Source organism: Pyxicephalus adspersus, chromosome 4 (assembly GCF_032062135.1).
Source record: "Pyxicephalus adspersus chromosome 4, UCB_Pads_2.0, whole genome shotgun sequence".
NCBI lineage: Eukaryota > Metazoa > Chordata > Amphibia > Anura > Pyxicephalidae > Pyxicephalus > Pyxicephalus adspersus.
This window is the reverse complement of record NC_092861.1, coordinates 68,221,188-68,237,410: the sequence shown is the minus strand read 5'-3', so window position 1 is coordinate 68,237,410 and position 16,223 is coordinate 68,221,188. Positions and strand designations below refer to the sequence as shown.

The window sequence follows — 16,223 nt, the reverse complement described above, 5'->3', positions numbered from 1 at the left end:
TATGGGCCTATGTATACACATACCAGGGATCATGAATCAGACTCAATACATCAAAACACTTGAAAAGGTCATGTTGACTTATGCTGGAGAGGAAATGTTCTTGAATTTGGTGTTTCAACAAGACAGAATTGGGGAATGTGTTTCAATTATCCTGGGTTCCCAGAAACAGTGGTTATACAAATAAATATTAGTTTTGATTCACAGGAAAATCTTGAAACTTTTTTCAGTTTATACAGTGAATGTTTGAGTTTGTAAAAAGAATGCAGACACTGCTAGTTTTCAAACAGCTTAATAAAAAACAGCCCTTTTCACTTTTTGAATAGGAATATGGACATAAATGATATTATAAGTATTTCGAGCTTTATTCCCTTTTCTAAACACACTGCTGTTATTCTGAACACAATTGTACTTCTACCACCGTTCTTCCCAGCTACTTTTAAAAGGGCGCACAACCTGGCTGTTTTTAGCTGGTTACTGAAAAGCTGGGTCACAGCTTGGAAGGAGCACTGGACAATTGCGGCACAATCCAAAGTAGAAGAAAATATTGGATATTATATTATGAGGATCGGTATTAGAAAATTAGAACAAAGTAAAGGGGAGTGGAAAGATGAAAGAATTATGGGGGTTGCTGAATACCTATGTCCACAACTGGGAACACCAAATTTGTCACACTGAGCCACCCACCTACAGATTAATTCTGTAGGATTCTTAAAACCTCAGGTTATACTGTTGCCTACAGGTGGAAGAAAACACTGACACAACTGAAAGCCAGCCAAAAAGGTAGTAGGGTACCTCTACTATCACCAGCATGCCTGATTTGTAGTAAAGCAGTACCAAGAGAGTGATCATAAGCAAAGGGATGGGATGGGCCTCAAATAATGAATTTTGTAGTTCCTAAAATACTTTCCTTGATCATTTATTGAAGGACACAGGAAGTCTTAAGAACACTTACCCATGAAGGATAGAGACTTCATCTTGATTACCTTCTAAAATAATGCTAGTTTTTTGGCTGCAATCTCATCTGACCATGCTTTTTGTATTTAACCATCTTGAAAAGATGACTAAAGATTAGATGCTCTAGGTCCACTTATCTGAATATCTGTTATCTATCCATCCTGGTTAGAGGATTAGTATTCCGGTCAGGTACCTTTCATTTTTACATGGATGTAGGTGATGGATGCTTCAATTCCGCTCTCATGGCAGGTGTCCTTAAAACCTTAAGAATTTTCAAAGCCTGTGCTACTAAAGGTAAGCAACAACACTGAAGCTCCAACAGGCCCATTGTCTCACTGGATCCAGATTGAATGACCCTCCAACAAGTTAGTCCAATGCTGAAGGCATAGAAATATTCCCGGAGGTGCTTAAAGGTTTACTGAGGAAAATGATTGCTCAGATAAGACAGGATTTCTATTCCAGCCCCACAGGCTGGCCATAAGAATCCTCCAAAAGACCCTCCAATTCCAGAGCTGGATTTATAAACCTTCAAGACTAGTCTGGCCCATGGATCTGTCCAGAGAGAGGACTGGTTTGTCCCAAAATTACAAAACATTCAGTGCAGAGATTAGGACTCAGGTAAAAGTTAGAAGGCTCTGGACTAAAGAGTTCGAATCTGATGCCAGTCTCACACTTATGACTAAAAACAACATTCTAGTCAGGGATGTGACCAGGATAAGGCCCAGACTCCTCAAAAGTTTGTTCCAATAACTTTTTCTTAGGGTCCACCCAAACTCCTGCAACAATGTCCCACAGCTTTAAGCCTTCCTAATGCCTCGGGGGTAATGTCTGCAGCTCCAGACATAGAAAACTCAGCACAACTAACTTAACAAAAACAGTCTGCCCATGCAGAATCTTATGACTGAATATCACCTGGTTCGTCTGCAAAGTCCAAATGAAGTATCAAGCAAAAGGCAGACAAAGGTGCTAGTTAGCAAAATCAGAGGGCAATATAGAAAAGGGTCCTGAATGATTAAAAAATAAAAAACAATGTATGCAGGTATGAAAAAGTGGTACACCCTGGGCTAGTAAGACACTTTTTTTTTTTAAACTTGGCCAGTGTCCCAATTGTCCTGGAGGTACTAGTATAACTCAAGGTTTTTTCCAGTGTTCCTAATGGGTGTGAAAGAAATACCTGTCATTTTTTCCAGAAAGAGTACCCCTGTAACTTCCTGCGAATCTAACTGTAAGCAAAACAATCACTTTTTTTCTAAGCTATGTTTAATGCTGTAAATTACATGTTCCCCTGCCCCCATGTAATGTCATGCATACCACATTAAAGTGTGAAAAGAAAAAAGCCTGAAAAGTTGCCACATTTAAAGGACAGTTAAGCAGCAGTTTAATATACATTCATATATTCCTTTGATAAAACAGAATATAAATATTAAATCAAACAAACAATCAAACGATTAGCCATCTCTCCATCGTCCTTTGCGAGGCACCATGCCACGCTCACTTTGTTTCTTCTTCTTAAATTGTTCATATCTCTCTGACATTTCAAACAGATCTTCTGGTACTTCCTGAAATGACAAATGCCATAAATTTAAAAATCAAGAATACAAAAAAAACCAAACAAAAACACATCTAACACTCTAGGCATTACCATTGCTGACTGTTGAGTGATAAGTCACCCCAGGATTATTGGTATCAAGTGAATTTTCGTATTTTACCTTCCATGCAAGAAAAACGCTGACAAAATGTAATGATGGAATTAGTGTAGTTTTGTTTTTTTTTAAGATGTAGGAGGGAAAAAAAAAAAAACCCACAAAAACACTTGCTGCAGAATCTTTAATTTGAATCCATTGAGGGACACCCAGTTTTTAACCTCGAGCTATACTACTGTCTAGAAGGGGAAATAGCAAACAAAAACTAGTCCATGTTAATATACTGCAAATGTATAAAGGGTGGGACCTGTGTCTCCCAATGGACTCCACTGATAAATCTTACTGTAACTACAAAATTCCTTATTTTTTTTATCTATTGAAGGGCACAGGAAGTTCTACCTTTCAGACTGAGGGTAGACAATGCAGCAAAAAAATATGAAATATGTAACAGGCTCAAACAGAGCCTGTAATTTACAGAAACACATGAAGGACCTTACACTTCGCTTCAGATGAGGCCGGCTTCAGGTTGGCACAATTTAGCTGAGCTTAGTGTGTAGTCTTGAAAGCTGGGAAACAGATGTATTGGGGTTATTTCCTCACCAACTGTCTTTAAAGGAAAACTCCACTTTTTGAAAACAGTGGTACTTCAAGGTTTGTGAACCCTTTAAAAAAATTTTTTTATATGAATGTGACTAAAAACTAATTTTCAACGAATCCGACAAATAGATAAAAACACAGGTAACCTACCTAGTGGTTTGATTCAGTCCAAATTTCCTTGCAAAAAGTGTTAAAACTTTTTTTGCATGGAAATTTATTTTACATTGTAGGCTATAATTCTAAGGCAAAACTCACCAAAATTAGTCCTATAAGTAATAAAGGTAATAAATAACTTAAAAAATAAATAAAGAAAGAAATAAATAAATGTAAAATTAAAAAATAGTTAAACCTGTAATATACATGTACAGCTGCGATAGATAGATTAGATAGATAGATAGAGAGAGATTGAATATTTTTTTTGTATTGGACTCAATACAGCTATTGAATCCAATACAAAATGATTTTAAATTTCCCGCCGCTAAGTCCTGACCTCACGGGAATCCCCGTTGATCACGGCTCTGCACTTCGCGGCTGGAGATCAGAATAGGCAGATGTGTCCCCAGGGTAAAGTAACTGAGTGTGACTCAGGATTACCGCTTAGGAGGTTAAACAAATAAAACTTATATAGAGAATTTATATATTCATCGAAAAAATAAAGGATCCAATGTTATCTATGACCTAAAACATATGATGTTTTGGGACTCGCTCAAAAATATACAACATTTGAAAGGGTTCACAAACTTTCATGCACCACTGTATAGATTAAATCAGTCTTTAGTATCTTCTGTCATAAAAAGGATGCCCGACAGGAAATATGAACGTCTAACAACTCTGCTCTTACTTGATTTGCACGTTCCAATATACTAATTAGTTCTCCAGAAACCCTCCAGTCGTTCCTTGTCACCAATGTGATTGATTCACCAAAGCGTCTATATGAAGAAAAAATAAAAAAGTTGCATCATAAATATTAAGTATGGCAAACTTGGCAAAAATTTGTAGACTTTCTATGCCACTATAACTCCTAGAAAATAAATATCTACTAACCCGGCTCTTCCAGTACGACCTACTCTGTGCACATATTCTTCAATATTACGAGGAAAATCATAATTTAAAACATGAGTAACATCATGCACGTCCAGTCCCCGAGAAGCCAAATCAGTTGCTACTAGGATTTTTGCTACGCCTGTATAAAAATAAAAGGGGAAATATTAGTTTATACTGAGACAGATAAACAATGCCCATGGTTGAATGAAGGTTATTGTTTCGCTACATATTTACATTTTTTTTGCACAGTGCCTACATATCCTTCAGTGTTTTTAAAGAGAGGCATTATCGTTCCAGCACAGCAGTCTTTCACCATATAAATTATATATTTCTACCACATTGGCTAGCACTGAGAACCCAATATGTTGTCAGAGAAACAAACCAATGCATTACATTAGTTGCTAGCAAACTTGGGATGAGAAAGGAGAGTGGAATTATGTCTTTTCCAATCTACAGTTTGTACATTTCCCTATGGGGAGATTTGGGACCCTCACTAACAGACTTTGATTTTTAGTTTACAGGAAGACCTTCATTAACCAGTAGTAGCAATGCAAACCAAAAAAAAAAAAAAACCTATAAAATTAACAAAAATCAAAAAAAAATATGTACATCTTACCTGTCTTGAAGTCATCCAGTGCCTGTTCTCGATCAATTTGGTCTCGATCTCCATGTAATGCTTGAACAGCTATGTCTTGCAGACATAAATCACTAGCTAAATCATCAGCACTAAAACAAAAAAAACAAAATGTTCCCTATGAGAAATGTTGGCTTTGAATACACTTTTAGGATCTACAATAAGGAAAAACATTAACGTTCTAGAGCAGAAGTATGCAAACTCTGTCCTTTAGGCCGGATACGGCCTAGCCAGTATTCCAGTTCGGCCCAACGTCCCCCTAGTTATTTATTGCTGGACCTGGCCTAACTGTTGATTTATTACGAGTCCCCGCACGTAATTACTATGTCTAAAGAGCAGTAGCAACGTGCAGCTACCAGTCTCCAGAAGGTTGACCTCGAAAGTTGTGTCTTCAACTTTTATCTGTCTAAGAACATGCAGCATCATGTTTCCCATTGATTGTATCGTATTTTTAAATAAATAAATAAATAAATAATAATAAAAAAAAAAAACACACCTTTCCTTGGACACCTTGTTTCTTCTGGCCTAGTGTACCTTATTGACCTCCTGAAATGGCCTAGTAGTCCAAAAAGTTTTCCGATCCCTGTTCTAAAGCATTAATTGGCTAGCAAATAGCTGAGCTATAATTGGGTATTTCTGCACTTCAAAGCCTGAATGCAAAGGTTTTGTTGTCCCTTCTAGACAGCAGGAGGTCTAAGCCTAATATCAAGGAACAGATATTGACACTGAAGCAGCCCATTCCTAATAAAAGTATGAATATAAATATGTGCCCTCACCAAAGTAACAACCAATTGCCAAGAGATGTATTCATAACCTGATCTCAAAGGGAAGTGGATTGGATGACACTAGGTGCCAATCAAATCAGGAGAGAATAGACAGCCGAGATGTGGAGTCTGCACAGGACAGTGCTGGAGAGAAGTATTAAAGACAGAGCTGCCTAAAGTTTATTTAGGTAAAAAGGTACAGATAGGCCCAAACAATGATCTGCTGGCATGCCTTTTTATGTACGACCAAATGCATTTGATTATACACAGTCTGCATACTTACACAGCTTTTTTTCCAACAAATATTATCATTTTATCCTCCGGTTTTAGGGAATCAATAAGATGAAGAGTAAAAGATTTCTTTTCTTCCTCTGTAATAACGACAACTTTTTGTTCTACTGTATTAACAGCCTGCAAAATAAAATGTAATAAAAACACATTAAAACAAAGAGGTAACGGCACCAATTTGTTAGTTACACACAAAGAGGAGATCAAAGTAAAAGGAGGAATTTGGTTATGTCAGCTGTAACACCTGGATGCCTTCAGTGGTTATTAAAAAAAAACAAAACAAAAAATAAAAAAAAAACATAAAAAAAGCCATACAATTCCTACAATGTTTACTTTAGGAGGAATTTGCAAGAACCAGTGGCATTTCAAACTACTTTACTGCAGCCTAACATCTGTAAATTCAAATTCGCAGAGAAGTAAATGCAGAGCTGACAATTTCTGAACCATGAATAGGCAACTGTATGCAATACATAGCTGGCAATCTGTCAACTCTTACTGCGTTTGTGTAACAGGACAATATGTGGAAAAACCACATATTAGGCAACACACACACACACACAAAAAAAAAAATCCTCCCCCAGTAAATACCGCTTTTCATTAAAACACTTCCTCAGCATGGCATCACCAGTCATACCACTGTATATAAAGCTCTTACAAGGCCAGGAATCTCCTCACTGTTCACCCCAAGGCTGAAAAATTAAGAAAGATGTGGGGCCGTGTTCATCGATTATTTGCCCTGGCCAAGGATCTTAGCCTGACAGGAAATAAAACTGATACACCTAAACAGAACCTACTAAATTCATACCATATATTTTAGGCAGTGTAGTCCGGGCTGCTTACCTTATGTTAAATGATTTACAAGGAAAATAGCCCTCTTATAACCTCTTCTCAGTAACTCCAATAGAAATAGAAACTATTTTTACATGTCTTATTACGTTTTGAGACCTTTTCAAAGTTACTACTAAAGGAAATAACTTACAGCCAAGTCCAATGTTCCCACATATACCATCAACGGATCTTTCAAGTAACTGTTGGCTAAACGACGAACGCCCTCTGGCCAGGTAGCACTAAAGGAGAACAAAACAAAATACACAGCCGAGTCAACAAATTAAGAGAAATAACAGTTTTCTCTTAGTTGGCATAAACATGAAGACCGCCATTTCTGTAAATTCTTCTTGCTTTGCCGTCCTGCATAAAGACTGTTGCTTTTCCTCCCTCTCAAATCTGCTGATTAGGTCTAGGAATTAAGTCAACGAAGATTAACCAAAAGAAACTTTCCAGTAAATATTTCCACAAATCTTTGTATTAAAGATATTTAGGTAAATGGGTAAATCCAAGGACTGGATGGTCAGAAAACATTTGGCAAAAAACTGCTCATTTGTGTTGATTTCTGTGTATTTATCAGTTTACCTGGAGTTCAGTTTTATAACCATCTCATTTTATAGCAATCTCATGACCTTCATAAATCCAGGATATTCTTTTACTTTTTATTAAAGCAACAGAAGATCATAAAATTAGTTTGTGAAGCACTTCTAGCATCAGAAATGTTTATTTTTTTCTTCTCAGTACCAATGTGATGAATAATTCCTAGCAAAACAAACTCTTTGCGATAACTCATCCCTATTCTACAAGCTAACAAATATTTACTACAGTACTACCCCCATGGCACACACTGGTAGATTAAAATTGCAATGGTTATATGAACATGACTTACCTTGTCATTATGGTTTGCCTGTCTGGTCGAATATCAATCAGTATCTTCCTTATCTGCGGTTCAAACCCCATATCTAGCATTCTGTCAGCTTCATCTAAAACCTGTTTACACAATCTTAGTTAGTCAAGCGACAAAAGTGCATGCACAGAAGTCACAATAGTAATTGGTATGCATTCAATTTATAAATCTACCCCATGTCACATATGATTATTACCCAAGATAAGCAGGGCTTTGTACATTGCTTAGGCAGGGCTGGGACAGTGTGCAAAAAAGCCAGAGGTGTAACATTACATATCCTAAATCAGAAGTGTAAAATGGAGCATCACTAAAAAAGCTCTAAGAAATAAGTCACCTAAAGGAAACCTGCATTGACAAAAATGTGGTAATTGTCTGTCTGCCTTCAAAACCTATAACCAATTATGTTTATTAAGGCTTTGTCTACACAGACTGTTTTTTTTTTTTTTTTTTTAACTCTTAAAAACTCCCATACCAGTTTAGAATGAGTTTATACAAGTGTTTAAAAGCATGCCAAAACATCTATAAAAACCATATTGCTTTTATGAGAGTTTCTAGGCTTTTAAAGCAGGCATTTAAAACTCTTATTAACACATGTTAACGCATCAATTTTTTCCAGTTTTTAAAGGGTTATAAACACATGCTAAAGCTCTCTTTGATTTCAATGTAAGTGTTTATTGCGAGTTTACAAGCAGTTTAAAGACACAAAAAAAGTTTTAAACACAGAAAGGAGAGTTCTCCTAAACGCTCAGAAATGCGCCTCTTACAAACTCCCTGGTGTAGACTAGCCCTTTGGAATGCATAGGAATTTCAGACATTTTTGACATCAACATTAAATTATGGGGAAACAGTCTGTGTAGGCTAAGCCTAAGAGCTCCTGATCTCACAGGACTTACCCTCAACTCAGAGACTTTTTGTTTTGGACAGGTTAGGGCCTTCACTACAGCAAGTACAGATAGAGCTAAAATGCAAACAGGTGTCATAACCCTCCCTCCCTCAATCCAGAATCAATATTTAGGCTGCCCTATATACATATTAGAAGATATATTAAAATATGCAGATAATGCTGGACCTTGTGGACAGGGGGATACTTTTCATGATACAGTACAGATAAAAATATTCTGTTTGAGTTTATTGTAAAAGGATGGAGAAAAATAGCACTTTTGTTCTAAACAGTTTTCTAGACACATAGCAATGCATTATAAACAGTAATAATTACTTACTAAGTAAGTTATACTTCTTAGATTAACAACATTGTTCATCTGTAGATCGTGAAGTCTTCCAGGAGTAGCAATAACTATATCAATTCCTTTTTTGACCTCATTTATTTGATCCTTACGGTCACCTCCGCCATAGATGCAAATGCTAAAAACAGAAGAATCAAATACTTATACATTATGTTTTTTTCTAAACTCTCAAACACAGGACCTATAACATGTAATCTTTAGTTAACCTTTTTGTTTTTTATCTAGTGGTAGAAGGCGGCAGCATTGCTGCATATTTTTTCCCCTACATGCATAACTCAAAGGCATTTTAACACCTCAGCCTACATTTTTCACAACCAAACCAAATTCATACCTTTTAAATCCTTTGTATTTATATTTGGAGCATTCTGCCTTAACTTGAAGAGCCAATTCTCTAGTCGGGGCCAGAACAAGCATACCAGGACCCTCACGTTCATGTCTAGGTCTAATAAAAAAATAAATTAAAAATAGTTATAGGAAAGGAACATATTGTCACATATTTAGACAAACATACACAAACATTTTTAGATAATCACTTGGGATTTTAAAGACCTCATGTAATCTGCTGATTTCAAAAAGCACTATTTAAACTATTTCTGTCCTACTACTCTGTTTACTTTGACAGTAAAATTATTCTTAAGGGAATATTACATTTTACCTATCAGAATACACTGAAAGAAAAGTAATTGCATTACTTCCAGCATGGTTGAGAATGGCATGGGGTGGATGTCTAACTTTCCATCTCCACAGGAACAACTAAGTTTTTTTGGTATGTGTATCAAATTAAAAATGTATGTATTCATCTGCTTCCTATATGAAAGTAGTAAGAGTTTACTTCATGTTTCACACACATTTTTACTTTGTCTTTATTGAATGAATAATGACACGGTGTATTGTGTCCTGTGCTGTTGTTCATTTGAGGTTGTATTTCTCAAATTTTAAAGGAACAATTATGTCTTGAGTTGCAACACCTTACAATTAAAAAGAGGGTATACTTTTTTTCACATAACTGTACCAATAACTACAATCATAAAGTGACAGAACTTACAGTGGTTGAAGATCCAAATGAATGAACCCTGGTAGTAAGTAGGCCAGTGTTTTTCCAGTACCGGTTTGTGCAATCCCAATGAGATCCAATCCTTGTAGAATTATTGGCCATGCCTGAGTCTAAATAAAAAAGTTAGGTTAAAAACAAAAGTTGAGGTTTAACAACTTTTTTGTAAGCTAAAGTAAAAAAAATAATATAAATCCTAATACAAAAATCCTCTCCTTTTTGGATCTGAGAAGCTAAAGATGGCAATACTCAGCAAAGTCTCAGAAGTCACGCAAAAACTTTACAAGTGAACAGCACACATACGATATTCTAAATAGACATATCTTATACAGGTCATAGTTCTCCCCAGAGGTTTTTAGCTGGTTGCTCCGCCCGGCTGATTTGAATACCCCGCCCAGCTCTCGGCAGCTCTCATCCTCGGATGCCCAGATCTAAGAGAAGCTGCTCCGTGCTCTGTGTCCTCCTGTGCAGCCTTCATGTGAAGGAGACACAAATAATTGGGAGAAGGTAGAACACTGAAATAATAAGAGGTTACTGGCTACCATTGGCATAAACAACTGGTAGCACTAAATTTGCCTTGTTTTGCCACACCCCCTTTTTTACCACCCGGCTGAAAAAAATTTCTGGGGAGAACACTGCAGGTTGTTGTTAAAATGTTAGGTATGGCAACATGGTCATCCTTAATGTAATTTTCAAAGTATTCAAATAGTCCTTTCTAATAAATGAGTTGCCATATGCTGTATTAAGCAGTGTGCGACCACTGAATCTGCACTTTAAAGCTGAAGGGTGCCATACTCCATTACAACTAGAGAAGAAATAACATATCGCCAGGTATCAGTATGTTAAAAACATTTTAATAAAGAATAATACCTGTATTGGGGTTGGACGTACAAATCCAGCATTTTTTAATGCGGTCATAACTTCTGGAAATGAAATAAATGCATCTTGAAATGTGCGTACGGGGTTTGGAAATTTTCTTTTATCATTTTCTTTAAAGTCTTTACAAATAATGTTATTGTTTTCCTTCCTGTAGAAAAAAAGGCAAGACACTTACAGATGCATATAAACCACTCAGACCCCCCCAAAAAAGCTTTAGGTAAGTTAGGAAAAGTTTTAGCTTTTTAAAATTCACTACAAAGATGAACGTTTACAATGCACACAGGTTGATTTTAGTTTACCCCACTACACACTGAATTAGATCAACAGAACAAACTAGATTTCAGACATGAAAGATAAAGCCAACCTTTAAACAGCTGAATACATTTATTGACATGAATAATGTGTGAGGTAAAAAAAAAAAAACCACACACTTTTCTCATTCTGCTCTCTCCATCACTTAGTATGTTCAAGACATCTGATTGGTTTTGCTAACCTCATACTCCCAGTTCAGTTGCTACCATACAAGAAGCGGATAATGAGTTAAGCTTACTTATACACAAAACATTTATAAACACAATTGTTAATTTGATAAGACTTTTTTTCACTCCCATGCATTTTAACAAACATTATTAAGCCCATGCATTTTGGATGAGATGCAACATGTCTAGAATGCTGCATACCTAAGTGGTCATTATAACTGCCAAGATGTGAACCAAGTGCAGGAGTTAATGAGGAGCTGCTGGTTTACATTCGAGGGATGGAAGTAGAAAACTTGTAGTGCATCAGTGGAAATACACACAAAAAATTGCTTACAGTTTTCAAATTAAACTAGAAATTCCTTCTGCCTAGATTTACCTCCAGTTTGCCACTTCTTCCTCAGACATTGACGCTACACTTGGAGATTCTATGTAAAAAGCTTTTTCAATAGGAGGCACATCTTAAAAAAAAAAAAAAAGGTAAATATTAAAAACAAAAACCATTAAAAGGAAAGGTGCAGTGGTTATAAACATATTTACTTTATTATAGTGAAATATATTTTTCTTAGGCAAATATAAAAAATATTATATATGAATACTATGAATTCAAATGTGTTAGCCAAAAGATGGAGCTTCACATACAATACAATTTACATACCAGCCCACTTCATTGCTGCATATTTTACATGATTTGCTCTAATCGCATCCCAATCTATTTGAGTTTTTTCTGTTACTTTAGGTGTTTCTTCTTCTGCTGACTCCAAAAAACTGGAAGAATGACTCTCTCTATGTCCAAAACCTAAGAAAATGACAAATATTAATAGGATTTGACAGAAAAAAAAAAAAAACATATACATACACACAAATAAATTATATATATATATTCCCCTATGTGGTTCAAAGCTTTCCCCTTGTACACATTAAGCAAAGTCAGAATCTATTACAAGGAAAGACCTAAAAAAGTTTTGTCCACATAACAGCTAAGAGAAAGAAAACCTGTGATGTAGGATCAAAAGGATGGCACACAAAATGCTTCTCAGTGGCCAAGAAAATGTAAAAACTCTTTACCAGCTCCAGCACAAGATATCTTTATCAAGATGATTGATGAACTGTCTGGCTACACCACTTAAATCATAAACTCACCTCTTTCTCCTCTCTCATATTTCTCGACAATCATGTCAATTAATGCTTTGGCTTTTCCTTGTTGCTCACTGCTTCCAAATATCTTTACTTCAGAGTCATAGTTTTCTTTTGTAATCTTAAGGGAAAAAATAAACTTTTAACAGCACATAGGCACATCTGTCATCATTAAAATGAGGGCATTGCATTTAATAAAAGTAAATAAGCTGAAAGCACAGTATTAGTGATTAACTTATGTTTGTGACGGATATCATCACAAATCTTTTTGGTTAGATTCACACATTGAAACAATATTCTGTTTAGAATGACAAATACCTTTATTCTTGAACCAGACTTTTCTTCCAGCTCTTTAATTTTTGATCCTGCACGGCCTGCAAAAAGATATTCAAGATCATTGTAAATGCAGAGATGTGACCCTGTTTAATGGAGACTCCCCATTTTAAAATACAGAAAATAACCTGAGGATGATATAATTGATTAAGGAATCTTTCAATTCTTTTTTCAGCACCAAGTCACTCACTTATGTGCTATGTGTGTTCTTGTATTATTTAGTGCCAATAATTTACGCAGCGGTGTACAATAAATAGGGGTTGTAAATGACAGACAGATACAGACAGTGACACAGGAGGAGAGTACCCTTCCCCAAAGAAATTACAATCTAGGAGGTGGGGGAAGTAACACACAATAGGAGGGGAGGTATGTAGTGCTGGGAGGTAGAGTGAAGGTTTCAAAAGACAGAAAATGGGTAGGAAAGTTTGAAAAAATGGTGTGCAGATGTATGAATGTTCAATCTTGGAAAGAAATCCACATTGATGTATGAAAGGTTCTTTGCTTGGTGTATAACTAGCACCAAGCAAAGAACAGGATCCTCTTGCAGCAAGGTTAGTGAGACAAAGCAAGCACCTAAGCCTTTTAATAGAGAAGAGGACATCAGCCAAGGTCACAAGGGCAGGGACATGTCATTCACAGGTTGACGTGAATATGTTAGCGTCAGTGAATAAGCAAAGGAAGGGCAAGGTTAGTGCCAACGTCCTTACACATTTGTTGCTAAACTAATTGGGAAATGTTGACCCTTCTCCTGGAATCAAAGCAGAATTAAACTTTACTAATAAAGCTGCAAGCAGGCAGATTGTTTTTTGCATGAAGTACAGCAGAAGAAGTCACATAAAAGATTTCACCACCAAGCATTCTGTTGCTGAGAAGACATTTTATTTCTGGACTATAACCTTCTAATATTGCAAATCTCCTCTGCTACAGGCCATAAAATTCAGGATTCCACCTTACTAGAATCACAATGCATTGAATTCATACTGAAATCTGACGTTTGTATTCCCCATGTACACTTAATAAATATCATATATTTAGGAACCCGGTCACAATCTAGGCCAGGTTTGGGATGGCATGTGACCCGATGGAACGCAGATAGAGTTGTGCGGGTTTAGTTCTGCTTTAGGCGCAGATTCCAATGGCAGTATTGTCTGCCCTATACAACATGCTGCTAGCAAGCTTTCCCTGTGTTGATGCCTACTGAAGCCAGCTAGCTGATTTTTAAAAGCAAATCCATATTCCCATAGACATCTGTGTTTAACATTCCTAAATCTAAGCTGAACAGAAATTTAAAAACTTCAGCAAAGAATGCTAGATGTGAAACTTTTGGGCCAGAGTACCACTGCTCCATATACAAAATGAACCCTGAGAGAACAAGGCCTAAGAACACTAAATTTGAGAAATGTTGTGCAACCATTGTATTAAAGAGAAGATCAGCAGCACTGCAAAAATTGTTTCAACAAAACAGAGAAAATAAGGGGGTGAGAAAAACACAGGCTGGAGAACCCAGTCACGTGATCACAAGCATCTCTCCGATCACGTGTCATGAAGCCGGGTGCAGAGGAATATTTACATTGTGGTATATGTGGCCTGTAAATAGAACTGCACTGACACCCCACAATACTCAGGGAAAACAGATTCCATTATCATCTAAGCAGACTTTCATATCAGTGCTGCATCTTTCACAAAATCTTTGTAAAAACTTGTAAAAAACCCCAACACAAGGCATGAACCTGCCCACACCTTGCACCCAGAGTAAGGTAGGTATGTGCAATGGAGGTACATCAGCCCCCAATTATCAGGACTGGGGGCACACAACTTGTGGGGAATACAATGTGCGGGGGTCCCTCCGGTCGGTCTGCGCTCACCTATGACTAGGCCAACCATGGCACTCTCCAGCCGAAAACTCATGGGCTCCCCCTTGTGGCTGGACTCGGTGTCTCTCCTCCAGTATTCGCGCCTCTGTGTGCTATTGCTCTCCTGGCCTCTCTGAGGTGTTTTGGCCCAGTTTGAATTCCGGTTTTCCCGTTCACCATTTCGCCACTGCCCCCTACCCCGGTTGTTATAGCGTTCCGGTGGCGGAGGGGACCATAGCTTGACTTCACGGGGTGCGGCAGGTGGGGCCGTCCAATCGTATTCTTCCTCCCAGTCAGACATCTTTGCGACTCACTGCCAAGTGCTCACAGCATGAGATGCCAACTTAAGCGGGACCCAACTCTACAGGCTGACCTATCACCGCCCAGTGGGAGGAGCTTGTGTGCCGCTCCTTCCTGCCTGAGCGGCTCTGGAGGCGGGACGTGTATACGCGTACACAGCTCTAGCCAATTGGCGGGAGTAGAGGGTCTCCCCAGAGCTCTGAGGTCTGGCCTAGGGAAACAGAGGCCTCTGGGCGTCTGCCTGTGTATGACAAGATGTTAATGCCCCCCCACCTATTGTTATTATTGGGCTGCATGTCTGCTGCCTTCCTACTCATTATCATGTAATTAGGCCCTATTGTGACCTATAAATATAAAAAAATAAAAACTGTACAATAATCCGGTTGCATAAGTGTGCACACCCCTAAACTAATACTCAGTTGGAGCACCCTTGGATACAGTTTCCGAAAAGCATGTGGGGAAATGTGATGTTGTCTGATCAAACCACGGCTGAAGGTTTTGGCCACAATTCCAAAAGGTTCAGATTTGGAACGCTTTTGGATGGAAAAGTGGGCAAATATTGGCAAGTTAATATGTGCCATGCTGATAGACTTCTACCCAAGAAGACTGAATGCTTTAATTACATTAAAAGATATTACAACAAAGTATTCGTTTAAAGGTGTGCACACTTATGCAGCCAGCTTATTGTGCGTTTTTTATTTTCTCCCCTAACAGATTTTTTTAAAATGAATTGTACAGATTATAGGTCCCATAACCTGATTTAAATAACGTTTTGTGGTCTAATTTTTTTACATGAGAAAAACCTGACATTTTAACAGGGGTGTGATTACTTTTTATATTCTCTGTACATCCCAGTCATATAGATATTAACTTTTTACCAGTTCCAACAGAGAGAAAACCACCCATTATCATTTATTAATAATATTTACTCTTATTATGTCTCTATTCACGTGTATTAAATACTAAAATGGAAATGAACAACAGTATATCATATGCTGTAAAAATATATTAAAGAAAAAGTTCCATATAGGGATACAGGAAACATTGTCAGCATCAAAGTCCACCCGATTGCTTGTATAATGTAAATTGTATAAAAAAGATACATATGACAGCAGCTAAATGTTTTTATATATTTACTAAAACAAAAAAAAACTTTACCTAAATACACTTGTCACTCATACAATTGTCACTCAGGTAAACACAACAGGAATTGATAATTTCAGGTGAGATTCCCATTTTTTTTTTATATAATGTACTTGGTGTTGTTCCATAGAGGCTGACATCCTGTGCTTTG

At 37.1% G+C, this 16,223-nt stretch overlaps 1 protein-coding gene across 1 annotated transcript; it reads right to left on the bottom strand.

The window, feature by feature from the left end:
* Window positions 1–2,073: 2,073 nt before the first annotated feature.
* Window positions 2,074–14,971, bottom strand: DDX43 (DEAD-box helicase 43). Its single transcript, XM_072410414.1, has 16 exons — window positions 14,642–14,971; window positions 12,762–12,817; window positions 12,450–12,564; window positions 11,965–12,105; window positions 11,686–11,767; window positions 10,822–10,978; window positions 9,946–10,064; window positions 9,232–9,342; window positions 8,877–9,018; window positions 7,639–7,739; window positions 6,904–6,991; window positions 5,920–6,047; window positions 4,855–4,964; window positions 4,239–4,377; window positions 4,036–4,123; window positions 2,074–2,513 (listed from the first exon to the last, which is right to left on the bottom strand). Exons 1-16 carry the CDS (start codon window positions 14,928–14,930, stop codon window positions 2,403–2,405), a joined length of 1,977 nt encoding a protein of 658 aa, XP_072266515.1. The 5' UTR covers window positions 14,931–14,971; the 3' UTR covers window positions 2,074–2,402.
* Window positions 14,972–16,223: the final 1,252 nt, after the last annotated feature.

Excerpts from the sequence above, each read along its gene's own strand:
- DDX43 (XM_072410414.1), bottom strand. The coding sequence starts at position 14,930 with ATGTCTGACTGGGAGGAAGAATACGATTGGACGGCCCCACCTGCCGCA. Across the intron at positions 10,065-10,821 it reads TACGTCCAACCCCAATACAG|ACTCAGGCATGGCCAATAAT; the intron begins GTATTATTCTTT and ends TTTTTTATTTAG. Across the intron at positions 9,343-9,945 it reads CATTTGGATCTTCAACCACT|ACCTAGACATGAACGTGAGG; the intron begins GTAAGTTCTGTC and ends TTTTTTTATTAG.